A 27,145-nucleotide genomic window follows, 5' to 3' on the forward strand; every position below is an offset into this window, starting at 1 on the left:
AGTAGCAGGCAACCAAAATTGTCAGTTCTTTGAAGTATCTTGATTGACTTTTTGCTCTTGTTACATAACAGAGTTAAGACCATTAAACTGAGGTTTGAGTCATACTTTTATCATCTCCTGTCATTAGATTCCATGTGACTTGACCATGTTATTAAATTTAGCTAAAGCTCTTTTTTGTCTTGCTAGAAAAATATAGTCAGCTCAAATGTTTAGTTTTCACTGCCAGCTTTGAAAGTAAACCCTAAACAGACAAAATATTTCTGTCTCTAAAAATACTGCTTGAAATATTTATTTGTGTTTGGTAATATTACTTACCACAACTTACAGCATCCAGCACAAAAAAAAAAAAAAACAAATTTGATTTTGGTATAAAACTAAAGGTACAAACCTCCAGGAATAACATCCATCCATCTATCTATCCATAGACACTAAGGCAAGTACTGCAGTTGGGGGGGCCAAACTTCTGAACAATAAATTAGGGTTAGAGCTAGGGCTAGAGCAAGTAATGTTGAAATCCAATACTTTGGGCAATACTAAATAAGAAGTTACAAGAAGCAGCTGTTGTTATACTTTGTCTAGAACCCTGTAGGTCCTAGTCATTAAAATGCAAGTTAAAAAACAAACAAAAAATGAGCTATAACTTTACTTGGAAAAAATAAGCATCCTTTCTGTTCCTGGAAACTGGCACCTCTGTGCAGCACACCTAGGGAGTAGTGGATTTGGGCATGTCCTTCCATAGCGCTATTCTGGCACTTTTCTGCTTCTTGAGAGGTATTAGATATATCGTGGTGGTTATGGCTGAAAAGCTATAAAGGAGAATTCCTCCACGGTCCAGTTGACTGAATCTGATTTCATGTGCCACGGTGCAGAGACACTCCCAGATGCAGAGTGCTCCTTGGAGACAGAAAAATCAAGAAACAGGCTCTTTGTGACTATTAAAGGTCATTCTTTTTATTTGCTCGCCGTTGGGGTGCCTCTTGAACTCTGCCCTGTCCGACATGGGATCGTTTTCTTTTAGCGGTTCGTAGGGACGGTGCCAGCGAACCAGAGCTATGCCTGACGGCAGACACTAAGCCGCGGCCTGGCTGGAGCCTCGTGGGCCTCCGCGATTTCACACCCCAGCGCCACCGGCCCCTTCCCCTTTAAGCAGCGTTAACGGCGAGTTCTCGTCTGCAGTTTCCTGCCCTGCCCAGTGGAGAAGGCTCCATCCCCAAGGCCACGGCTACAGGGCGCGGCCCACCGCACGCGGCTGTGAGGAGCCAATAAAGTGGCGATTGGAGTGAAAGATCAAGCCCCTTCCGCTTCCTGTACCAATCCCTTTTCTTTGCGTCACTTCTTCGCCCTTTCCGCCAGGCAGGGAAGGCAGCTGCTGGAGCGGCAGCCAGAGCAGCCAATCGGGTGCCAGGGGAGAGTTCGGGGGGCGGAGCACGCAGGGGGTGGGGCGTCGCGCACGCGGTGGTGGTAGTAGGACGAGCTGGGGGTGCTCTGAGAGGGCGGTGGAAGGACCACTGGAGGGCCCGGGCTAGGGTAAGGGCTGCCGTGGGGCACTATGTGCCGTGTGAGCGTTGCAGTGGGGAGGGTGGGACCTGTAACTCTGTGGAAGATCGTCTTGGGCGAGAGGGCTGTTCTAGAGTTGGCACTAGCCTGACCACCCTTTTTGGCTCTGATGTGTCTGGGAGAGGGTGGGCTAACATTGAGCCTGACATGAGGACTAAATCAGTGTATTGCTAATTTGAGCAGGCATGTGGGGTTACAGCTGTGACTGGTTGCTTATGGGCTGCCAGGTTTAAAGTTAGGACCTGTACTGGCAGATAATACACGCTTATTAAGAGTTACACTGGCAAGTACCAGCTGATCTCGCCTAAATTTAGTGAAGATAGGGATCTTTATTAATAACAGTTGCAGTCTAAAACAACTGTTTAAAAAATAAATCTGGAAAAAGTTAGAAAAATAAATAAAAGGTTTGATTTGGGGTTATACCCCTGGGGGGGAAGTGAAATAGAACTGTCTTGTGTTTTTGAAGGAAAACAAAACAAAACCAAAAAACAGTTGTAGAAAGTATTGCCAGAGCTATAACATGTATGTCCTTAAATTATATTTTATATAATCAACAAGTATTGCAAAATATGCTGCATGCATCAGCAGGGGCATGGGGCTTTGGCTAGTTCTCGTTTGTGCTCAGACTTTTGGGAAACAATTATCTTTTTTTTGCCACATAAGAGTTCCTCTGTACGTGGGAGGATTGGTGGTCAGGTAGGTTTTTTTAGTGCACTGAGGTATAAGATTTTTTTTAATATATATTTTTTTTTCATCTTTCTTTCACTGTATCATTCCTGGGGACAACTGTTCTTTGCTGGGCAATCCTAGAATCTGCTCTGTACCTGACTGCATGGGCGGTGTCATGTGACCCAGATTGCTCTTACGTGCTGACAGCACTTCCCAGGTGAGTTCTGTAGCTTTGATACGCTTTTCCTGTAACACTGCAAATAATGAGATTTCTTGCTTTTATGAAAAGAAGCATAGCAGAAGGAAATCAGCACTACTGTGCTGATTAGCCATGTCAACGTGAAGTCAGCAGTGCAGACTTCCAGAACTTGGTTTTCATTGGTGAGTGAAAAGACATCTTCTGTGTAGGTTAGCATCTCCCATCTGGGTTTCACACCAGACAGTGTGAAAAGTGTGTTGAGACTGGTGAATCAGAGACTTGGCAAGGCCAGGTTTTGGAGACAAGTGTGCTTGCATGCAGTTTAGGTACAAAATGGGCAATGGAGAACATATGAAAGGCATGAAAAGAGTGTGTTGCCTAGAGCCATATGGGGTTAGGAAGTTCAATTTCAAATGTTCCCATGCCTTCTTAACACTTTATCCTAACCCCAATGTCCCCTTCTCCCTTAGCTCTCCCCTTCTTGTGTTCCCGTACTGTCCCTTCCCTTATATCATGAGGGTTACATAAATTCTTGGTGGTGCATTGTCCTCTCTCGTTTCCTTCTGGCACCTCCTTTCCCTTCCACTTTCTTCCCCTCAAGGCTGCCCTGAGACTGTACCCTTTTTTCTACCAGCAGCTCTTGAAGCTCATGGAAAGGACATCTCTACTACAGCACTTTGTACATACAAACCAAATGGAGTTGGTGCTGATTTTGACAGAAGCATGTTTGATTAATTTGTGGGGCTGGTGCAGTCAGTGTGCAGAGATGGGACACGTTCAGGGCAGTCTGTAAAAAAGCTTAGAGTGTTTAATTTAGGGATGTGTAGCTAAGTATGGAAATCACTTGGTGCATGGATGTGACAAAGCAGAAAGCTTCTGTAATAAATGGGACGGATTGTGAAATTGTAGTTAATAGACTGTTGCTTGGTAGGTATAGAAAGTTGTTTCTACAGAAATGTTGCCTTCAGGTTAGATAGTTTGGATAAATTGTTTATGTGATGCGTTTTATGCCTTCGCTGACACTTTGATGCAAGTTTCAACAGTATTTCAGTGAGAACAAAGCAGGAGATGAGGGTGGACAGCTCACTGGAAGAAGAAAGTAAGCCAATGTATATCATGGAAAAGACATACTCAAGGATGAACACTAGTAATTTCATTTAACTGTTCCAAAGTCCCATTTTAGGGATTTCTGTCTTCTTTTGAGGCCTTATACAGGATATTCAAGTGTTTCCAACAATCAAAATATTTTCTAAGCAGTGGCAGGAAGAAAATATTGTGCACCTGTCCATTTTGGCAAGCTCACACTAGTATTTTCTTTAAAACTCTTTAGCCTGATATGTTTTCCTTCTGTTCAATGATGTCAGGTGTTTCAGTCCAGAAGGTCTACTGCATTATCTTGTCTCATCTCCTTTGCAAGATGAACCATCTGTACTATTGTTTATACCCCTAACAGACTTTACATAATTTTATCTCCCCTTTTCTCATTAATCTGAAGGCATTTTCAGACTGTTAGTAGTTTCAGAAATTTGTTTTTATTTGTATTGTTGAAAACGTGTTGAGGTGATCTTAATATTTAGTTTCAGACTAAAAGTTGCAATGGATGGAGGAGTGTTTTAAAACCCATTAATCCCTATTGTTTTGCTCTTGGAGGTTTGTTTTACAAGGTCACAGCGAAGTCTTATATAGGGCACTTGCTATTTCTTTTTAGTTGTGTAGTTTTCTAGCTAAATGAAAACTTAATGAAAAATTGAAGCCCAAAGGTTCTGGAGATTCTTTGTTTTGTATGGCAATTGAATCTTATTTCTGAAAAAACAGGTGCATTGAAACTTCCATAGTTCTTATGCTGGATTAAACTAACTGCTTTAAATTAAAATTATCAGTAATTCACTTTGAAAGTGTTGATGTTTCCTGCAATTTCACTTTGATTTTAGTTGGGTGAATTAAGATGTTGTTAATACCTGTAGCCACTCAATTTTTTTTTAATCTTCAGCAGAGTCTTAATATTGATGTTTATTAGCAACTTTCCACTTCCACCTCTCTGCAGCTAGCTGTAGCTATTGTCATCTTTTTTCCCCATACCTGTTATTTCTAGGCAAAGCTATTACTCAATTTCCCATTGAAAATACGATGTGCAGTTGGATGTACAAAGTGCTGTACAATTGGTAAGCAGTTCAATTGCTGAAATGACAACCTACCATTTAACTAAAATTGGCAAATTGCTTCTAGATGGAGGTAGCTGTGCCAGCAGTCCATAGAATAGCAAGTTTCAGATACTGATTACTTTTCAGTAATTTGAGGATCTTTTAGTAGTAAGCATGTGTGCATGTTTGTTGCTATGGGAATGACAGAGAGCTGGAATTAAGGGTTGTTATTCCCTTGTGGAATCAGAAGGGACAAGCAGATGGCTGTGAAAGCAAAAATTCTTGTTTAGAAATATACAGCTCTCTTACTAGCAAACCTGAGTTAGTCAAATGTTGTTTACAGTTTGTGGAGGTTTCTTGTTTGTTTTTGTTTTGTTTTTAGGCAAGTGAAGTTGATTTTAGTTTACTCAAGATCTGTAAATATATTTAAGGAAGTACATGACCCAGTTTTGAAAGGGGAAGAACTAGACTTAAGGAAAAATGAATTCAAGTGGTTTAATATCTTTGGTAACTGTTACCACATTTATGTGCTGAATGTTCCTTCTTCAGTAGTGTTCATAGGAGCCAGATATGAGTGTAACAGAAGAAGGAGTATTTATCTGTTGGATTTGTTTTGTTCCCACTTCCTGGGAAAATTTACTGATGGATGTTTATGAGTTTAACGCTTACTGGATGCCTAAAGAGCAAATACAGATGCATACAAGTCAGTCGTTATCTGTGTGCTCCTGTGTGCATTGCATGGAAATACCAGAGTCTCATCTTCTGATGTCAGGAATTCTGAAGGATCAAAAGCTCTGAACTGAATTTACAAAATGAGAGGTTAAAAAAAGAGCCTGTAACTCATTCTTAATCTCTTTGACAGATCAGAAAGTTGCAATGTAGTTGAATCTGGGGGTTTTGATTCTTCAGCGTTTGATGCTAGACAGTTCTAAGTGAAGACTGTGATTTTTAATTAATAGTAATTAGAGGGTCTGAAGCTTTTTAAAAGGAACAAAAATAAATGCTGATACCTTAATAACGTTCTTTGCAATACTTCAGGCTTCTTTCCTGTGCCTTGCATGGCAAATTAAGTTTTTGTTTCCTTAAACGTCACCCTGTTGAAGGAGACAATCACCTTATCGGAACTGATTACAATGAGTGTAGGAATATATAAGTAGAACAAAAAGAGTAAGCGGCTTTTGAATTGCCTGGTCTAAATGTCCCTGCAGCTCCTGGAAGCCATTGAGCTGCTCGTGAGTGTTGGTCATTACTGACATCAAGTGGGCTGAGTGTGAAATAACAGCTTGTGTCCGTCAGACACCTTCACGCCTTCCAGCTCGCTGTGAGATTGCTTTAGTGCATGTTTGCAGCCACGCTGATGTCATGTTTCTGGTGCACTGAGACATGCTGTCAGCGCAGGACAAAAAGTCTTCAGGTCTACATTGCAGTGACCGATAAACATTCAGACTTGAGAGGGAAGTGTTGCATCCCCCACGCAGCAGCCTTTGCAGAAAGATCTGGCTGCTTGGAGGGACATGCACAGGTCCTAAGATTCTAGTGTGACAATTTCAGAGGCATGAGGAGAGAAGCCACCTTAACACTGCAATTACATTCTCTCTGTGCACACATGTACCCTCTTAGCACGATCTTAATTACAGTTTCTGAAACTATGCTCTAAGCTACAGTTGTGTCTTGCTATTGTCTGCCTGGCGCTGTGGTGTCTTGCAGAAGTGATGAGCCAGCTTATCTTGGGAGTTGCATGTTTTTCTGTCTGCTTTCCCTTCTGTGTTCTTTGCCGTGCAAGGGCAGCAATGGGTGCCAGGCTGATGAGGCTGTAAATGTAGACTAAAACAGTCCAAAGTTTTTGCCCCCACTGTTTTAATTGGAAACTATTTTGAAAGATAAACTTTACAATTTCTGCTCTCATTTTTATTTATGGTCAGTTTATATTCTTAAACTGTTGTGCCAGCATTGTTCTTGAGTAGCCCCCCTCCCTCCCCAGCATTTATTCCTTTGATGTATTTGTAGATAGTAATCATATCTCAGTCTCTGTCTTTGCCAAGCTATACAAGGCAAAGCATCCCAGCTACTTGTAAAATAAACAGTCCATTCCCTGGATCATCTGACCCGTCCTCTGGTTTTGTTATCAAGAGACAGGCTTCAGCAAAGGGCCCTGCTAGCAACCTGCTGTGACCCTGTGAAATATGGATTGACTAAAGCATTGAGAATAAACATGGCTTGAGAGCAGGCTTATTGAGATTTATAAAACTCTTGACTTTGCTTTTTACCTTTGTATTGTTTTGAGGCAACATTGTCTGCCAAAGATGTTGGAAGGGTCTGTGTGGATCTCAGAAAAACTAAATCCCCCACCCACATCTCAGGGTTTCCTGGGTGCTATGTTTTTTGTTATGGTTTGCCAGCAGGAATTGCTGCACGCAGTAGGCTTCTTGATCAGAAAGGATTGAGTGTCAGTACCTGTGTACTTGGTTTTTTGCCCTTCCCTTTCACTATTCCATTTCTTATGACTGAGTCCTAAATCACTCTTATAGCAAAAAAACGTTGAATGCAAACTTACAGTGCAGTATGGTGGAAAATTATTGTGCATTTGGATGTTATGAAAAGAGCAAAATGAATTTTTATCTGTGCATGGCATTGATGATGCTAGTACTGGTGTGCTGCATATGCTTCAAGTGCAAACACTGCCTAAAGGCTCTTGAAAACAAAAGACCTCAAGTGGATGTCTTGCATGGGTAGAATGTACACATACTTGATGCCTTAACATTTTTTATGTAGACTGAAAGGTAAATTCTCCTGAACAGGATAGAGTCAACATAGTTCTAAACCTCTATATTTCTACTTCTTCCATCCTTCTGTTGTCACTTACATGACACCTCTTCCTTTTGTCTGCTACAAAGCATTGAAAATTGAGCTTAGGGCATGTTAAGGATTCAGCAGAATCTCCAGCTGTCAGGCTGTGCACAAAGAGCATGTTTTGGAAATTGATAGTCTGTGAACTGTCATGGACACACATGGATCTCCAGTTTCTCCTGTTGCTTTGATACTGGAGAGGGTCTGACAAATTACTTGACTTGATGATTCTCTGGATTAGCTAAGCATGAAAAATGGATATTGTAGGATGTGACCAGCAAAGATAACTTGGCGATCTACACGTTCTTTGGGAAGCTAATGAGGAAAATGAGGAGAAGTCATTTCCCCTGCTTAAGCTTGACAGATGTTTGTGCTTGTGCAGTATACTTGGAACTGCAGGGAATTGCTTGGGCAATGGTGCTTGCGTAGTGTTAAAAACTGCCAGGCACACAGATGTCTTCAGAAAAGACCAGTGCCACATCAGCACAGGTAGGACAAGATCTTCTTAGCAGTTCACCAGCAACATTCCTACTGCAGATGAGAACCACAGTGGCTGATTTGAGCTTGGGCTCTTAAGAAAAGAGTCTTCTAAACATAATAGTCTTGTGTTTTGAAGAGTGAGCTCTGGTGATGAAGTGTACTTAAGCTAAATTGCTGTTGTAAAGAAAACTTCTAAAAGATTCTGGTAAATAAAACATTTTATCTCATTATAGGTATTTTGGCACCAGTGTGTGGTAATAGCAGCTGTTTTTCCTGCTGTAGCTAAATTTCTTCATACCCTTTTATTCCAGTTGCTGCTAAACTTAGCCTGAAATTTCCCAGTCTTCCTGTGGCATAGAAACAAATTCTGTGGAAGAAGTTCAGCAAAATTTAATAATATTTAGGAAGAGTCTTCTTGCTTATTTCCATATTTTTTTTCCATATGAGGATGTTGATACCAAGTGGCAATGTCTACAGTGAAGCAAACAGTGTTATTTCAGAGTCACTGAAATATTTGTGCAGTTGCATTTTCCTTTCACCTTCCTCAGTAGGGTGGATCATTGGGGATGCCCATTCATGAAGTGGTTTTGTTCACCTTAAAATGGCCCTAAAAATCATTGCTCTTGGAGTACTTTCTTGTAATCCCGGACTTGAAAGGATATCAAAGCACTTTCCGTAGTGGAATTTGCAGGTGTACTGTGGTGTTACTGTGACTTTCACATTATTCCTTGTAGTGTAGATGTTCAGAACAGGGCTTTTTCTTTTGAAATTCCGCTGCTAACTGCACTTGGTTATGTTTGTGTACATAAGTATTGCAAGATGGGCAAATACCGCCTTTGTTTCACTGATTAAGAAAGACTGGATGTTGCAGCTTGCTGGGAATTACTCAATAAGCTGTTCTGCCAGAATCAGTGTTCATAGATTAGCCTCTTGTTCAAATCCACTTGGATGAATAGCTTTATTTCTCTTTTCTTTATCTGTGAGGTGACCATCTTGGTGCATGGCTCTAGTGCAAAGTCAAGCAGCAAGCTATTTGACCTTTTAACAAAAGAAAATAGTGTTAGGGAAGGGACGTGTGAGGAATAGTTCAGAGAAAGGAGTAAACTTTCTCTTAGCTGATTATGGTCATATTGAGGAAATGTGAGTGGAGAAAACATTAACACTATGTGCAGGAGAACACTGTACTCCACACATTTGATTTCCAGCAGTTGCTGGCTGTACATAATTGATACTCTGATTATTTCTGTATCTTCTTTCTTATGTTTGTGGTTACAAAAATAATGTCAATATGGTGCCTACAGTGGGAGGTGCTCACAAGAGAAAGGAAATAACTTTTCTGTGGTCACTGTGGTCTGGTGAGATAAGCACAAATGCAGAAGGTTGAGACTTGGATTCCCTTCAAGTTCTGCAGTGAGCTGGCTGAAGAGCCATGGTTCATTACAAACAGACACCAGGGCGCAAAGGTGCTGTGCTCTGAAGCTGAGTTTTTTTAGCATCTACTGGAGCTGGCAACCATGATGTTTGCATAGCTCTTGGACTGAAGTTTTTTGGAGCTATTTGATACATATATAGTCCAGCTTCCATTCCTTGTGAAGTGTTAAACAATATCCTGGGTCCAATCCAAGGATGACATGATTGTTAGTGAGTGTTGCAGAATTGGCCATGACTTCGCTAGTAGATGCTTGCCCTTCTTTTAGATAATGATCTGGATGCCTTGCCCCATATGTTGATAGTGTGCTGGGCTGGAGTAGAGAATGGGCATTGACTGTGCCTGGGAAGAGAGGGGAGAGGCAGTAGGCACAAATTTCATATCTGACCTCCATTTGACTTGCTCCCTTGCAAATGCTGAGCTTTTACCTGGTCTGTAGAATCCACCTGAGGATGTAGAGTTTGTTGTTTCTCTGTTCAGAGGCCACGAGTGTGCAATTTAGGCATAGATCAGCTTTTGCAGAGGGTTTTTAAATACAATTTTTCCTTACAGAAATAAAGAATAATATGTTGACTTAAAAAAATAAATGTCCCGATTACAGTATCTCTCTGTAATTTAACCTTAGACTGGAAATCTTTTGGATATGTCTTTATAAAATAGGATTGCTTCTGAAGCTTCTGTCAGCTTGATCTGACAATAGCCATGAGAATAAAATAGAACATCTCTTATCCTCTTATTACTTTGCAGTCTCCTTTATTGGATGACCACCTCATCAACACCTGGATGCAATAACGTCCTCTACCTGGTGAGGTCAGCACTAGGAGACCTCCTTCTCCACAAGCAAGAGCTTACTTTGCAGCTGCTCTGTTAGTAGGTCTGTGTCACTAGCATAGAATTGGGTGAAAAGACTGAAATAGGAAACATCTCAAACACGACTAAAATAATTTTTGACACAGCTTCTTAGAGTATTTACAGTCTGTTTCCTGTGTTTTTATGTTAGCTCTCCTAAATTGTTCTGGAGAAGGTAGTTGAGTTCTCTGAGCATCATGGTTTAAGAGTTTTAGCTTTAATTTGAAGGCAAAATTAGTAATTTGAGCTTTTTTATGGTTTTGTTTGGTGTTTTCTGGCTTATTTGAACTGTTTTAATTGTACATTGGATTGTTCTGCGCTTAGATTTTTCTTAGGATGACTTGTCATCTGGGTCCTTTGCAGCTCTTTACCACCTCTTTGATCATGAATTTATATCAGTAGAGTTTCAGTTATTCCACTCAAACTGTTATTTAATTTCTAAATCTCACCTGCCTCTGCCATATTTTCCAGTGTTGGATGCAAAATTGGAATAAGTCTTTCTAGGGGAAATGGGAGATCTCGCAGCAAACCCCAAATTTTTGAAGTTTTCCTTTGATGAAGATACTCAGTATATTGTTTTTGTGATTTATGCATTTAAAACTACACCTGGTCAAACCCAAAGTTGTTTGTGTATTCTGTCTCTATGGATATCCTGTGTAATACTTCAAAAAGGGTTTTGTTTCTGTATTGACATGAACACTTGCTTGTACCCCCAAAAAGATGAGTACACAAAAGTTACAGTTTCCTTTTTAAAAATATTATTGAACCCCAAAGCACTGAGCACCTGTGACATCCCTTTGTTCTCTCCTACCTCTGACTGTTTTTTTCCTCTAACCAACATTGTTGTTGAAGAGCGTTTACTTGGTTCTCTGCCCCACCTACAGCTCTTCTTTCCATTGCTGAACAGGTTGTGCCCCCCAAGTTCTGTGTGGGTGGGAGGTTAGGAACTGTCTTCATGAAAGGCAGGTAGTTAGTAGACCTAATTTTTTCCTCTTCCCGTAGGTTTTTTTGTGGCAGTGTTTCATCTTTCTTTCTGCTCTCTTGATACAGTATTTTCCTCTGTACTGCAAAGGCAAAATTATGTGGAATTTTTTTCTTGCTGTGCTTTACATTTGGAAACTAGATGTAGCTGATTTGAAAGGATGAAATGATTCTCTTGGCAGTTTACATCTCGTACAAGCTTAGCCTCTCATACATCTTATTCCCTTCCTACTTGATAGGCTAAGTGATGCTCTCTTTGCCTTAAAATGGTTTTATGGGAATGCTGGAAAACCACCTTATCTCTCTGCTTTGGTAAAATAACAACATCAACTATAGAACTTTGCATCCTGAAGAAATTATGCATGCCTGATGGGTGTTTTGTGCTTTCCCTCAGTGCTTAGATCAGTTGGCTGATCCATCTTCTGTTGTGAAGTAGTGCCAGTGAGGAGAGGTCTCTAAAGGCATTTTGCTTTAGTGAAGTGCAGCGTACTAATGTGCGCTCCTCAGCCAACCTTGTGCTTTGCATTCTTCTTTTAAAATGCAAACCACATGTCATGTTGCATGCATGAATTGCTTTCTGCTTCCCAGAGCTCCAGGTTTGTTCTTAGTTTGTTCTTGAACTTTTAATAATGATGAAAATAAAGGGAGGGTCTGTTTGTATTGTTTATAGTAGGAAAGAGCAATGCAAGATTTCATCTGCTGCTGTTCAGATCCCTTGCTATTTTTGGTATTTGACCTCTGCAGAGAAGATTGCCAAAACTACAGGTTGTTTTCATTTTTATGACGTGTTTCTACCCTCCTACTCATAAGTTACTCTTATGTTACTGATTAAATCTATGAGGCAAAGTTTCATTTCTCCCACTTTTTCCAGAGTATTTTTCAGGGAGTTAATTTTATGCTTCTATATGTTGTTGAGCTAATGTTCCCTTTTGGAGGTGACAGCTATGTAATTTGGTAGTTTCTTGTGTGCATCAGTAAAAGTAAAATAATTTAGGAATTGCTAGTTTAGTTTTTAAAAAAAACCTTGTTGGATTGAGGAGGACTCAGGAGCCTGTTGGTTTGAGTTGAGACTGCAATGTTTAGAATACTGCACAAAGAGCCCAGTAGCATATTAACGTAAGACAATGTTAAATGTTTAGTTTGTGTGGATAGGTGCTTACCTTTCATTTCTCTGTCATCAAGCAAGGCCTGCTTTTGGCACCCCTGGCTGTTTGCTTCTAGTCTTGCTGTGTCGTTGTTTCCACACTCTACTAGTGAGAAATACACAAAGGCATCTGAAACCCCTGTCCTGTCTCTTTAGCATCCCTTCCAATTTGTACCTTCTGTTCTAGAAATATAGGGTGGGGTTGGGTTTTTTCATGTGTTTTGGTTTGTTTGGTTGGTTGGTTTTATTTGTTTGGATGGGTTGGTTGGTTTTGAGTTGGGGTTTTGTTGTGTTTGTATCTTAAAGAGGCCTTGTAGGATGCCCCAGAGGTCAATATTTTAGCTTATTTAAAGTACGGTATTTATTCTAAGTTCCCAAGATGTAATGAGTTTTGAGTGTCCTTCAAGAAGCTTCTTGTTTCTGGTAGTTGTGATATTAAGGAGATGTGCAGGGGTTGCATACAACCATGAAGTTAATTCATAGAAAAGATCGCATGAACATGGTTCCAGAGGACTAGATACAATAACATAGAAGTTTTAGGGTTAAATTGTAAAAGATGCAAATGAGAGATGCAACTGTTAGATATGAGAAATGATGATCACTGAGGATAGGTTTGGAGTCCTGTTTGAAACCTAAGTGACTAGCCATAGATACTCATGTGTCATTCAAGTGGTGGTGTTTTCCTGCCACCTTAACGTCACCTAGATTTTGTCTGTGGTGGGACTGTAGATCCAGACCATGGACCACTGTGAGTTGAAATGAGTGAAGAACCTGAATTTAATTAACTACCTCACATTCTGAGCAAAGGAGGTACTTTGGGAAAGAAGACTTTAATCAGTTGCTCTTTGTGGTTTCTTCTGAGACTGAAACAGTGCAAGAACAAGGTCAAGGGTGTCTGTACCCTATACAGTCTTTGTGTCAGACAGTTTGTCACAGTACCATGACGAGTTTTCCTCCCTGATCATCACAACTGGCTGTTGTGTTATATCCAAAATGTGTCAGGTTTCAAAGATACTGACTTAGCCAGAGGATTCTTTGTGGCAGAAACAAAGCAAATACCTATGTTGTTGTTGAACTTGAGGAGTGCTAAGCTAAAAGTGCTTTGCTTCGGTAGTGCAGAGCACCATGTGCTTTGTAGGTGGCTGCAGTCCAATGCTTAGTTATCTTCTATTGTGTTTGGAAGACCATTGTTTCCTATTTGTCTCATAAATTTAACACAGATCCTATTCCTGCCATTTAAACTTTCCCATCAGAATACAACAGTGACTTCCCCTTCTGAAAAGGAAGGGCTGGCAGCTACACCCTGAAGTTTGAGCATGAATTGTTTATATAACCTTCAATCACAATTTCATAATAGTCTGAAGACTTTCTTACTAGGGCAGACGTTTTACTGAGTTTTTAGAAAAATCCTGGCTGCCATCAAACATAATGTTAAGGCTTCTTAGTTGTTGCAGTGGGAATAGAACTGAAAACTGTGCCCTCCAGCTTCCGGATGATCTGAACTGCAAATCTCTCTGGACACATGACCAGCATTTTCTGATACTTCAGAAGAGATGTACCTGCCATTCATAAGTAAAAGCCTAAGAGCTATATTGGACTCCCTTTATTTCCCAGAAAATGCTATTAAATCTGAACGATCATGCTTTTGCAGGCTCTGGCCTTTTACAGCTTCTGGAAATGTGTACAGTTTCCTCATTCTCCTCTGCAGTAAAAGCTCTGACACAAGTGGTGTAGAAACTGCTCATTCTCTGTCAAAGTCAGTAATATTTAAACAACTGCAGCTGGCTTTCCAAATGGATGACATTTGTCAGGAACATGTCTGTTTGAGTTTACTTGGCCTTTTGCGTATAAAAAAAGTCTGAGCTTGAAATTCAGGTCAGTCTGGAAAACTACATTTTTCTTACAAAAGGTTTACAGAGAGGACCCAATTTTTTTAGTAACCATAGCACAACAGGATAGCAAGTTTATGAAAAGTCCTTTCTCTACCTTCAAGCATGTGCTTTTGAAATGATATTTAAATAGAGGCTTCCATTGTAATTCTTCATTACATTGGACTGAGTAGTTGTCCTTATTAGAAAGAAAGAAAATATTTTAATATTAAATTCACGTTACTTACTTGCATGGGGTTTTAATAGTTTTGTCTTTGAGCAGTGTAGCAAGCACCATTTGAGAACAGTTCACTTTATGTAACAGTTCTAGTAAAAACTTGTTCCATTCGAGGACATACCCAGAAAAGTAAGGAAGGCGTAAGCTCTGTGGGTAGGGTTGGACGCTGGCTAATGCCAGAAAACATGTTGGACTTCTCTTCAGAGGGATAAGGAGTTTCCACAGGATGTCTGCGTTTTATGGCAAAAATTACTTAGTGGATGTTCTCTGAAAGGTTGCTTTGATGTGGAAGATTAACCTGGGGACCTCATTGTCAGGATGTTACTGAGTCAAATAGCTTAGTAAGATTATTTGTGACTTGGGAATTAAGCTTTTATGAGTGTGCCTACTTAAGCTGTTTCTTAAGAATTTGCTCATTTGGCATCATGAATATTTGTATGCACCAAATAGCAGGAACCCTGGAACTAGAAATAACACCACGAAGACAGAAAAAGCAGAATGCAGTTTTGTCATAGCAACTTTTCCTTTGCTGTTAGACTCTCATGGACCATTAGAATAATTACCCTAGAACAAGTAATAGGTGGAAACTTGCTTATTCCATCCCTAAAGCTCCATCCTGAAGAATTTGCAGAAACATTTTTGCATTTCTGAGAGGACAGCTGGGCAGGCCTGAGAAGATTTTTTAATTTTATGGGGTTTTTTTGCATTCAGGCTCTGCCTGATCTTTATTCCATTTTTGTTTGGATTTTTTTGTTTGTTTTGGGGTTGTTGTTTGTTTGTTTTTTTCTGTTTTGTTTTGGTTGTTGTTGTTTCTCTTCCAAAAAAGCGTTCTTTAATGTCTGTGGGCTCTAGGATTGGGCACTGACCTAGTCCTTGAGGAGATTTTTGAGTATTGCTGTACCTGAAATATATGTAGCAGTGAAAAGTCACTGGAGTGATGACCCCCTAGAACCTGCTGTGATTCCCTTAGTGTGTGGGGGTTTTTAAACACAGAAGAGTAGTCTAATTGAACCTGTAATTTTACCGGAAGTGGTTGGATATGCGTACACAGCATACCCCACCTCCATGTTTCTTTTCAAAATGGTTGGTTGTAGTTTGTGAATGCTCCAAAACCATGTACTGCTTATCATGGCAAATATCTCTTTTAAATGTAAATGCTTCAGTATTTTTCATGAGTAAATGGAAGAAAGCCTTTACTCTTTACTGTGATTACAGAATTTCCATTGTGTTGTGGAAAGGGGAAGTTTTGTTTTGTTTTGTTTTTATTTAGGGCATACCAGTTTTTAGATGTGAGAGAATTTTATTTTGGGGTTTTCTTGTTAAAACCTGAATTTTTATGCATAACTGAAATTGTTTGGCTTTCTGTAAATGTTCAGTACTGCCACGGAACAGTTGCCTCTGAGGGGAAGATTTCTATCAAGTGCCTTAAAAACCAGCATTGTGTGGTTTTATAGGAGGCTCAAAACCCATTTTGATTCATAGGAGAACTGAAGAAAAAACCGAAGTAGCTTCTTTCAGTGAATTGCACTGATGTAATGTAGCCTGTTTAGGTGCTCTGTGGTATGCTGACAGGTGCTCATGTGCGTCATTGGGCACCTAAATACTTGTAAAATTAATCTCATCTGGCCATTGCAGGCTGCAGTCCTGTGTAATTTCAGTCTTGTTCTCTGCCTATCCTTTGCCCTTTTTGCATCCCATAGCAGAACAGTTCACCCAAGATGCCTCCTACAATTGTACTGATGAAACTTTGTGGGCTGTGACTGCCAGGAACTTTTTAAAATGAAAATTATACCTTGTTAGATAGTGGTGATGACTTCATTTGCCTTCCACGTGTGGAGAACATCACTATACTATTTACTTTATAAAAATAATAAAGCAAATTTAGCTAAGTGACTTTCACAGGATTCACAGATAGACTATTTAATCTTTTAAGGGGATTATATGATGTTGAGCTTACAGTCACAAGAGACTCCTTAACTTGGGGAGCCCTTACCGGTGCTCTGTTTCTGTACATGAAGTTGTAGTGGGCAGGATATTTGGCATCTGTGCAAGATGCCTTTCCATACATATTTTAAAGCTAATACTATTTCAGTATGTTATAACTAAAACTTGCTTTTCATTTTATTTCTTACAGTCTTCTGACAACATTGAGAACAGCGTTTGAGATGACTGCAGTGGAGAAGATTGAGGAGCAGCTTGCTAATCTGCGCATAGCAAAACGTTCTGCGCTAAGCAAGGAACCTGCTTACTTGCTGGACATAGACATTTCCAAGGCTGCTCAGTCTGAAAGCAGTTGCTGTGTGGCAGTTTCCTGTTCCGATAAGTCAATTAGGGTCTATAACAGGGACACGTTAAACTTCCTACGGGAGTACAGTAGCCATCCTGGGATCCTTAATGGAGTCAGATTTGCGCACACGTGTGACAGCGTGGTGCTTTCGGCGTGCAGTGACGGTACAGTCAAGTGTTGGGATATTCGTTTAGCAACTCAGAAAGCTGTGCAGATATTTAGTGGCTATCCTTCCAACGTTTTCATCAGCTTTGATATCAACTGCAGTGATCTCATCATTTGTGCTGGAACAGAAAAAGTTGAAAAGGACTCATTTCTGGTGTTCTGGGATGCAAGAGGTATTACAAACTGTGCCAGCACAACTAAAGAACCTTTGGGAGTCTATTCTGAAAGTCACAATGATGATGTCACTAAAATTTGTTTTCATCCTGTTGAACCTAATTTGGTAGTGTCAGGGTCGACTGATGGGTTGGTTAATGTGTTTGACATTAACAAGGATAATGAAGATGATGCTTTGATATCAACTTGCAATTCAGATTCATCAGTAAGTTTTATTGGCTGGGCTGGGAAAGATTATAAACAGGTCTACTGCATGACACACGATGAGGGATTTTGTTGGTGGGACATTGCTCAGTTAGACACCGAAGACCCAATAACTCTATTGCATGTTCTGGATGTCAGAGACACAGTCTGCCCTGAAAATGACAGCTTACATTACCTGGTAGGTGGCTTATACCATGAGAAGGCAGACAAACTCTTTCTTATTGGAGGAACATCCACAGGAAACATTCACCTGATCAGTTGTGCCACTGATGGACTGAGCCTGGTGGGTACCCTTTCCCGAGGACACTCTGCCACTGTTCGCTCTTTCTGCTGGAACCTAACAGATGAGTCTCTGTTGACGGGTGGAGAGGATGCTCAGCTGTTACTATGGAAACCTGGAGCTGTGGAAAGGTCCCTCACAAAGAAAACATCCCTGAAGATTGCTTCTTCTGTGCAGAAGAGTGTAAGAGTTCACAACAGCTCCTTCAAAAGCAGGAAGAAGTGACATTCTGGAAGTGGGAATCTCTGCTATGTAGAGTTTTCCTGGTATTTAATCTCTCAGGCAATGCTTGGTGGTGACTTATTTGATGTAATTCTGTGGAAAGATGCTTGAATTCTGCCTGGGAATGTATTTCAGTCATCAGAAGAATGCCTTGTTTTGTTTTTTAAAGTTGCTAATATTAATCAGAAAAGAGTGAATGTTTACTCTTGAATTCTTGAACAATAGATCTTAAGTCATATTATATAAAAATGTTTCTGTGGTTGTTTAATGTCTCAGCCAACATTTTTTAATGTGTAATATAGGCCTGTGGCTAGCATAATCTGTTACCTTCCCACTGAAATTCCCTGGCATGTTTTGAAAGCTTTTGTACTTCATGATGGATATTGCTTTCTTTACAGAAAACTTAATGAAATTGCTCGATACATTAAAAGATTTTTTTGTCACATCTTAATGCCTGAGGGAATTACTTCTTGATGAAACAGAAAATAAGTTCTGTTTTGCTCTGTCATATCACTGGTTTATAAGAAGCTCATAAAGAAACAGCTGATAGAGCCATATTTTTCGTACCAAAGATGTGAATGCACCCAACCAAACAGGAACAGATGATTCCAAGCACCTAACCCAAGAATCTAGCAAGCATCTTCATTCTTTCCTGGTAAGTGCATCTTGGGGGGGGGCGGGGGGGGGGGGGCTGGGCTGCACCTGCAAGACTGGAGAGATCTTCAGTGGTTAAAGAAATTGGTGGGTACAGTTACAGCAGTAGTGCTGAAAAATCCCAAGTCATGTGTGTGAAACAAGCTGGTATCACATGCTAAGTGGGAATGTGGTAAACCAAAAACGAGCACTGTTTCTGAGGCTGTCCTCCTGCAGTAACGGGCTAGTATGAGACTTTAACAGAACCTTAGGGAGGTTAGTATGTGTCCTCTAAGAACTGTTTCTCTTTACAGAGAGCCTCTATGCTTAGATATCTCCCTGGGACATCTTTGTTTCAGTGTTCCATCAAGTTCCTATTATGTAGTGCAAGAGCTGGGTCTTTATGCTTACTCTGCTCCACTGGTAGACTACAGCCTGTGCATGTGGCTCTGCGTGCACAATTACCTTTTGCCTTCTGAGGACCATTGCAATCAAATGGTGGTTGATAATTATGCCACCTATTTAACATATGTGGACTACAGCTGAAAACAGTGCAACAGTGTTTAAGAATTGCTATGTTATTGAATAGTTGGCAAAGGAATTAAGAGGGGGGGTTGTTTGTTTGTTTGTTTTTCCCTAAGGGTGGGCAGGTAATTCTTTCAAAACATGTTTTGAATGGAGTTCAGAAGTGGTTTCTGAGGTACAGAAGATACCTCTAGTGTAAGGTTACAGCCAGGCTGAAGATCTCTGAAAACAAATCCTATCCAACCAGAAGTATCAAGTTTACACATGATATATTTTACAGACTGTTAATGTCCTTCATCCAGAACAATGGATTGGTTTGGGTTTGCCTGTTGGTGATAATTAAGATCATTTGCTTGCTTTTGTTGCTGCTGGCTTTTTTAAGTACCACTTCATTTTAAACAACTAATTTTCTCTTACCTTTTTTAATTACTCGCGTTAAATTCAAGTTACACCCAACATCCTTCTCTGTTACTTTGTGTTATTTTGAGACAACTTGGGTAGCGAGTGTCAGGGCTGTGACACATCTGTCTATGACACTCCCAGGTCACTAGTTGTTGCCAGTTTTGTAGTTCAGTGGACCAAAAGCTTCAGGTCCCTCTGAATTACCATAATGTCCTTACAAGCCTGATTTGATTCAGTACCCATAAGTACAATATATATCTTTTTAAGTGTTCACCTGCTGGTGTCGTGACACACACAGTGCAGTAAGGTCATTTGGTCTGACTGACATTTGATTTCTTGAAGACAGTTTTGTGTGTTGCATACAGAAATGCCTCCTGCCTGCTTTCAAGTGTCTGTTGAGTGAGATTCTGATGTGTTCTGCCAGCTGTCTCTGAATTAAAGCAGAGATGCAAGTTCTGGTACTGAAGTGTTTGAAGTATGCAACCTGTATCTGTTACCTTGCTTCTGAATTGGATTAATACATAACAAATGGGTATTCATCGCAGTTGAAGCTGTGCTTTTCCCCAAGAACTTGAGTTCTCCCTTTTACATACATAAATAGCAATGGAAGGAGAAAAATGTATATGTATATCCTAAAATTTTGCAAAATCATAGCAGTTGTCAAGAGACTCAGGCTTGTGTTGCTTCTGAAAATGTTATTTTTTCTTTCGTGTTGACTTAGTTTCAGGTTAATATCCACAAAATAAACATAGATGGAAACCACACATTAGCAAGTAATTAGCAGTGCTTGTCTTTGTAAACTGCAGACACAGTTCCATAGAGCACAGATCACAGGCAGAAGACCTATGAGATCTTACAAAAAACAGGCTTGAAACTAGGCAGTTAACTTCTCTGATTGTATTTAATCTCTTAGGTTAGTTTGGATGTCTGTAAGTTGGCTTCAGCATTGTTAAGAAACATATTTGACCTTTATAAAAGTTATGTAATTGAAACTATGTTCAAGTAGCAGGCATTCAGAAGTCATCACTCTCCGAATTGTTTAACCCCAGGGGAAGCTTTAATCCCGGAAGCAGTATCAGATTTTTTTCCCAGTAAATGAAAAGTAAAAATCCAGACAGACTGCCTAAGTGCAGAAAACACTGCCCATCTTTATTCAAAGATGATAGTAAACCTGTTGTACAGTTCTGAGCAGCAGGAGATTATCCTGCTGTGAACACATGCAAAGAAATTTACTTATATTTGGCACTTTCCTAAATTTTGTCTTTTCTCTGTTGTTGAGCTTCTCATTGAACATGCCTCTTCTTGAGTACTGTTGTTCTGTTTCATGTTGTTCAGGTAAGAGACCTGTCAAGATGACATCTCACAGTCAGTGGGGAACTTCATCATTTCTTTCGGAGGAGTGTAGAATTTCACCTACACTGCAGGGGATGACAGAAATTATTTGACAAATTTGAATAAAGGTGTGAATTCATTTCTAGGTGGAATGTAGTTAGGCAGTTGTCAATCACGTGCTGTTTTGTGGCCAAATTGTATATGACGTGTCCCATGCATACACACGGACAGAACTGCTTATCTACATTAAAATCCTAATTAGCAAAGATGCTGATACAGTAAAACATTGTAAAGTGCAAGCTTTGTTCTATGTTTTTGAATGACAGGTTTCTCTTGGCCAGCAATCTAATGTAGTGCTATAGGTCATGGTGTTACAGGCAGCAATCTATTTGAAGTGCTCACTCTGAAACAGGCTTCCCAAGCATGTAGGTGCCCAGCTTCTAAGCCTCATGCACTACATCTTGTGTTTTGTGGGAAGGCATCATGGCCCTTAGGGTGGAGCCCAGCCCAAGTGTAATGGGGGCTCTGTGTGGATGCAGTTAAGTGCAGTGTCAATTTTTCAGAAAAGTTTTTGTACTCCTGAAAGAATTGACACTTTTAGCTAGCCGTATAAAGCTTGTCTGCATTCACCATGGCCAATTTGGAATTACTTTTCTCTATCCTTTCAAAATAGTTTTATTTAATTTGGCTTCTTAGTGCTTTTTGGGGTTTAGCAGTGAGTTATGTCTTAATGTCAGCTTTTCAGGAGGAAAATAAGTTCTGTCCCTCTCCTCCTGCATGTAGGCTGTTGGACTCTGAACTTCTTACCACAGCAAATGTGGGGTGGGAAGCAGGAGAGAGGAATGGAAAAAAGGATATTGGCCCCTCCCAAACCTCTGACAGGATGTCTGTCTAGTGAAGTTCTTTGAAGAGCTGGGCCTCCTACCTTTTGGAAAATACGTGTAATGGCTTGATCTTTAGCTTGATAGAAGCAGGGTAGGACCTTAAATAAATTATGTAAGACATAAACACCCTTCAAGCATAAAAGCCAGTGAAGCGTGCAGAGGTAGAAGGTATTTGCTCACAGAGGGCTGGGTATTCTCAACTTCTGCTAGCAGTGGGGAGAGCCACCGATCAGGCCAGTGCCACTGACTCTACCCTACAGGAATCAATGGGTTTGAGGAGTTCAAGTGCCATGGAAAAAAGGCAGGCAAAAGTGAGTGTGGAGATGACTGCTACAGGTAACAATTCAGTCTGTGAACTTCGAGATGTTAGGTGATTAAACAATGCTCCATTCCTTGGGTCCTTATCAGACTTAGTTGCAGATACCTTAACAGCTAACTGTAAGTATTTGTGGTGACTTCTTGTTTTCTGTTTCTTTTTTCTACACCAGTATATTAACTGCCACAGATGCATTGACTAATGGGAGTGGGGTTAACTTCAGTTACTGCCACTGGCTGCTTGGCCTCAGTTTACTGTCATAGTGTTCTGTCCTAAGTCTGGTGTCCTCATGGCTCAAGATACTTTGAAATCTGTATTTTGGAAGATACCTACTTTTCTAGAAGCAAAGGACAAAAAAACCACTCCTGCTGCAATCTTAGCACCAATATTTTTATGGGAATATATTATGTCTTCAATATCAATTTCAGTCTTACAAGCTCATGCTCTGAATAAAGATTCAATACTGCTAGAATCCTGTAAATGTGGTATTTGAGCAGCCTGTTGCCACATGAACTCAGAACTGGCAATGAGAAATGCTGGGAGACCAAGAGAGTTCTCAGTGCTAATTTAAAATAATCATTTGGGGAAGTCTAATAAAAGTAGAGCAGATCAGCAAAGGGCTATTGTGTCTCAGGTAGCATACTTAATATTGCCAATACTGGCAAGTATATCAGACTAAAGCTGAAGGACAAATACAGATCCTCAATTCACTTTTGGGGTGTTTTTAATACAGGAATTCTTAACTGCTAACAAAGTAGGCTACCTGTGAGTACAATGTATGCCAACACTTGCTACTTCAGGTTTAAAAAACACTGCACACATAGCAGGCAAACCAGCTGGAAATGACTCAAGTTTTACTGGGATTTCTGGAAGGTGCTAGAGAGCATTATGTAGAAATCGGGTTCAGTGGTTTGGATTTCTTAAAGTCTTTGATTTCAGTACTGTGAATATATGAGGAATGAGGCAGAAGGGTAAACAAATAAAGTGTTTGTAACACTGCCTTAAAATGTAATTATTCCTGCCAAGAATTACTCTGTGCTGGTGAATGTAAAGTTTACATTCACAGCTTCATGTCTCCTGTCATAGAGAAAAATAATTTCTGTCTTTATGTGTTTTTGTTTCTGCTTATCATATCGGAGCAGGGGAGGAAGAAGTACAGACCTTGGACTGGAAGTTCTGGTTCTGCTGATGCCCTGTCAGCAGTTGCCCAGCTGCACATGCCTCTCAAGTATATTCCTGTGTTTGGTAAAATTCAAGATGTTTGTTGGGTATCTCTCAGCACTACAAAACCCACAAGAAGTCACCAGAGTGCTGCAGAGAATGCAAGCTGGTATGTGATACAACCATTGTGTCTTGAAAGAAATCAAGACTGACACACTTTGATGGATCTTAAATGCTGCTTTAGAATTTATTTACTTGGACTTCTAGAGAATACATGGTGCAACATTTTCTAACAGTAATTTGGAGAATATTTGAAGAAAGAAGCCTTGAGACTTCACTGTAACAATAACCTTGGTGACTCTCAGTCTAGGACTGATAAGTGAGGGGTCAGGAGAAGCAGGGGGACGTTCCTTGTTGAGGTACAGTATTTTTTCAAAGGTTTGTGTAGCTGTAGATTTACAGTAGGAACATCTAGAAATAGATTTGCTTTTGCTGTGACACTTTAAAAAATGTATACTTAGTGAACTTGAACATAGAAATTTAACAATTATGCTACCAAATGAGCACTTAGATGCCAAGCAGTTGTATATTTCAACATTAGATCATTAAGTGGGGAACAATTAAACTTCTCATTATGCAGCCACAGCAAAGAAAATACCCATAAGGACAACGGTCTCTTGGATCAACTAGGATGTGCTTCCCACCCCAAAAATCAAAGTATAGATGAGGCCAGCACTGCACAACCTAAAGTTTATTAGAAAGTGGTAAGTATTTTGCTAAATGAAGACATATAATGGATCAGAAGGAATACCATTGACAAGGTAGTAATAAAGATCTTGGGCAGTCATCTAGAAGTGTGTGGTATTAGAGTGTCAGGAACATAAAATGATTGTTGGAATTAGTTGTTATAGTTTGGTAGAATTTATTGAGTTGCAAATTACTGTTTCAAATAATAGAAAGTATGAAGACAATTAAGGAATGTAATAGGGGCACACAGGCATCCCACCACTTGCCAAGGAATGAATGGTGGCATTTTGTTAAAACTTCTTGGCTAAAATAAGCCCAAATCCTTATTTCCTTTTATTAGTGTTATTATTTTAACATTTCTGTTGTGGTTTATTGCCAGCATGCCTAGACAGTGAGAGAACTGTAATTCTTGGTTGTTAGGAGCTAGCTCAGTGCTACATGCAGTGAGTGAGAGCCTCTCTTCCCTTTTCACCTGCCATCCAGGACACTTGTGCTTCCCAATTTTCACCTAACTGTTGTTCGAGATGTTCTAAGCATGTATGTTTATTGTTTTTCACTGAAGAATTTGCTTCCATTTATTTTTCTAAACTGTTAGAATGCACCAAGACTGCATTCAAATGACATTTGTAGCTTTTTCGTTGTGGTTTTGTACAGGGATGTGTGATATATTAGACACCTTGGCTGATTGCTGGATTTATTAACCTGGTAAAGGTAGCACATGCAGAATTGCCTATTTGTGCATTAATATGGTGTTTCAACTGTCCTGTCAATACTCCTGAGATGCACCCAAAACCAAAAAAAAGAAGTACTAAGTCTTGCTTATAGTTGGCAATTTTTGTAGGTGTGGGTGTTTTTCATGCGCTTGTTCTATGAAAGAGTTCTGAGAAGTTCCGTAATGTCTCAGAAGTGAAAAGCCAGCATTTTCCAGATGGCTCTATAAATAAATTGGGTAGATGCAGAAATAAGTAAAGGTATTTCAAGAGCTCCAGGTGTGGTTTTTTGTACATACAATGCTATGGTGAGCTAGCAGAGGAAATGAACTTCCTTTTGTTTGCAAAATAGAAAAGGCCTCAAGTTCTTAACGTTTGGTTTGGTTTGGTTTAGGTTTTTTCTCCACAGTGCTGGGCAAGTGAAAGCCACTGCACTGTTTTTTCCTGTCGATCATAGGTTTCCATATATTATATCAGAGAACCATAGAATGGCTTGGGTTGGAAGGGACCTCAGAGATCATATATTCCAACCTCCCTGTCAGGGACAGGGACACCTCTCAACTAGACTCATGTGCCATGTTTGTGAACCCTCCTACAAACCCTAGAGAAGAAAGGCCACAGTTGGCTCTAGACAGCTCACGCAGATGCAGAGCAGAGCATTCTGCTGGGTCAGATTCCAAGGTATGGGAGGATAAAGCACACACACGTCGCAGGAAATATGAAGAGGAGCTCCTGCTGTGTTCATGTCATCTTCCCATTATTTGCCTATTGTTTTTAAAGTTGATTTAATTTACTGTGCAATGCAAGGTCATCTTAACACAAAAAAGACAGTTACTGAAGTTCTCTAGTATCTCTAAGAGCCTCTTGTACTTATTCCCCGCCTTGCTCCTCTTGATCTCAAACTATTTCTGTTCTCTAGGCAATGGTGAACACAACAGTTACCAGGATAATTTCCAAGTGACTGGCTCACCAGCACGAGCACTGGGACAGCACCAAAGAAACAGGAAACATACTGTTTTAAAATTAATGTTTTTAATCCCCACACTGCAGGAATGTTACTGAGTGGGTGCTCTGAACGCACTGTTTTTCTTGCTGACGTTTCAGGCCATGTAGCTTCATGCAGTATATTGAAAAATGAGTGGAAAGTGCAGTGTTGCAGCCACCTGCCGTGTTACCTGTGTGAAGGGATCCCTGCTGAGAGCTGAAATGCTGCTCTGAGAGGTGTTTGGTGTAACAGAACACATGGAGGAGCTTGGAATCACTTTGTGAATGAAGACAGCTATCAGAAAGGTTTCAATGTGGTTGTTATTAAAGCAACTGTAAGTGAATATAGTCTAAATATATACTTGGAATAATAAACTGTCGCTAATCTTCTAGAAGAAATGGTGTTCTGTCATTCAAAGATTGTTTTTCCCAGAGTTTAGACAGGATTTAAACTTTCTCTTTTTTTTCATTATCTTCATTATAACTAAAGTAATCCAGTTTGTGTTTAAAGGTATGTTACACAGTTATTCTCAAGAGTGCAATTAAAACTCCTAAACTTTAGAACCAAACCAGATCTAGGTTTCTAAAAGTGCAGTGGTTTCTATATAATGTACATTCTGTTCTGTCAAGATGGTTTTGTTATACATTTTGTGCTTGAAATAGTCTTGAAAACCATTAAAATATATCAGCTTTTAGAGAATAATACAAAATAGCATCTCTCTCTAGCTTCCCTAAGAAACTCTTTTCTGAGTGCCACTAAGTTACTACTCACCCATGTTCCTACCTGCTCATTTTGTTCATTGTGGCTGAGATACCAGCAGAGGCCAAGGCTTTCCTGTGCAGATGAACAACTCTGTACCTGCTGTGTGGACAAACAGTGGTTTGTCTTGCCAGTTAGCTTATTAACTGTCTCAATCACGGAGTGGATGTTGCATGAGGCAGGAGAATGAGGCAAAAAGCTCCTCAGTTGCATGTTAAGGAATTTGTGCCAGAATAGGATCAGAACTAAGAATTCCTGCTTCTCTCTCATTCCTCTGCACCACCAGGCTACTGTTGCTTTGACCTCTTCTGGAGTTTATTATGTTACCAACAGAGGTAAATTATTCTATTAATGTATAGCTTTGAAGCCTCTGTTGAAGTCTGGAACCCCAGAGAACAGAGAGACAGGGAACATGCAGTTGTGGGAATAAATCACACATGAACAGGAAAGGAAGGGTAAAGAGATGAGAACACTGGGTAGCCAAGTCACAGTCACAAAGCCAGGAACTCTAACCTTTCCTGAGCCCCTTCCCAATTTTTGTCAAGGTTTTGCAGACATGGTGGCAGGGAGGGGAATGCACACATGACTTTGAAGAACTATTGAAAGAGAACAGTCATGGTTTGGTGGTTGCTTCCTGAGAGTCCCTGGGGAAAGAAAGGGGTTGCAGCAAAGGAGAAAGCAGAAAAATGCTCATTTGAAAGTTGGACAAAGAAGAGATTGAAACTCCTACTAGATGTGTATCAGTGAAGCAGGAGTAAGACAAGTGTAACCTGTGTGGCCTGTTGTGTGCACCATAAAGGCTCAATTGCAAACTTAAGGTTTCTGTAGGGATGTCAAGTAGATATTAAGGTCCCAGAGTCATGTTTTCCTAAAGCAGAAAGCCTCAGAGAGATTGCCTGGCTCCAAAATGTGCTGGCGATACAGCAATGCTTCTGTTGGATTTGAGACTGCAGTACT

At 40.1% G+C, this 27,145-nt stretch overlaps 1 protein-coding gene and 1 long non-coding RNA gene across 3 annotated transcripts; both read left to right on the forward strand.

The window, feature by feature from the left end:
• The first annotated feature begins 1,446 nt into the window (after nucleotides 1-1,446).
• On the forward strand, nucleotides 1,447-18,185 carry WDR89 (WD repeat domain 89). 2 transcript variants are annotated; one of them, XM_068148920.1, is made up of 3 exons: nucleotides 1,447-1,527; nucleotides 2,368-2,443; nucleotides 16,537-18,185. In XM_068148920.1, the coding sequence occupies exon 3, from the start codon at nucleotides 16,568-16,570 to the stop codon at nucleotides 17,735-17,737; it is 1,170 nt and encodes a 389-aa protein (XP_068005021.1). In that variant the 5' UTR covers nucleotides 1,447-1,527; nucleotides 2,368-2,443; nucleotides 16,537-16,567; the 3' UTR covers nucleotides 17,738-18,185. The 2 variants fall into 2 exon arrangements, with proteins under 2 accessions (XP_068005021.1, XP_068005022.1); XM_068148921.1 differs by lacking the exon at nucleotides 1,447-1,527 and having other exon boundaries at nucleotides 2,307-2,443.
• A 3,057-nt stretch (nucleotides 18,186-21,242) lies between these two features.
• Nucleotides 21,243-26,229, forward strand: LOC137446381 (uncharacterized). The gene is made up of 3 exons (XR_010988637.1): nucleotides 21,243-21,821; nucleotides 22,969-23,156; nucleotides 23,628-26,229. It is a non-coding gene; the product is annotated as an uncharacterized lncRNA (long non-coding RNA).
• Nucleotides 26,230-27,145: the final 916 nt, after the last annotated feature.

The sequence above is a fragment of the Melanerpes formicivorus genome, unplaced genomic scaffold, assembly GCF_026170545.1.
Source record: "Melanerpes formicivorus ecotype bairdi unplaced genomic scaffold, bMelFor1.0.p_v2 SCAF_17, whole genome shotgun sequence".
Classification (NCBI taxonomy): Eukaryota; Metazoa; Chordata; class Aves; order Piciformes; family Picidae; genus Melanerpes; species Melanerpes formicivorus.

Excerpts from the sequence above, each read along its gene's own strand:
- WDR89 (XM_068148920.1), top strand. The coding sequence starts at position 16,568 with ATGACTGCAGTGGAGAAGATTGAGGAGCAGCTTGCTAATCTGCGCATA.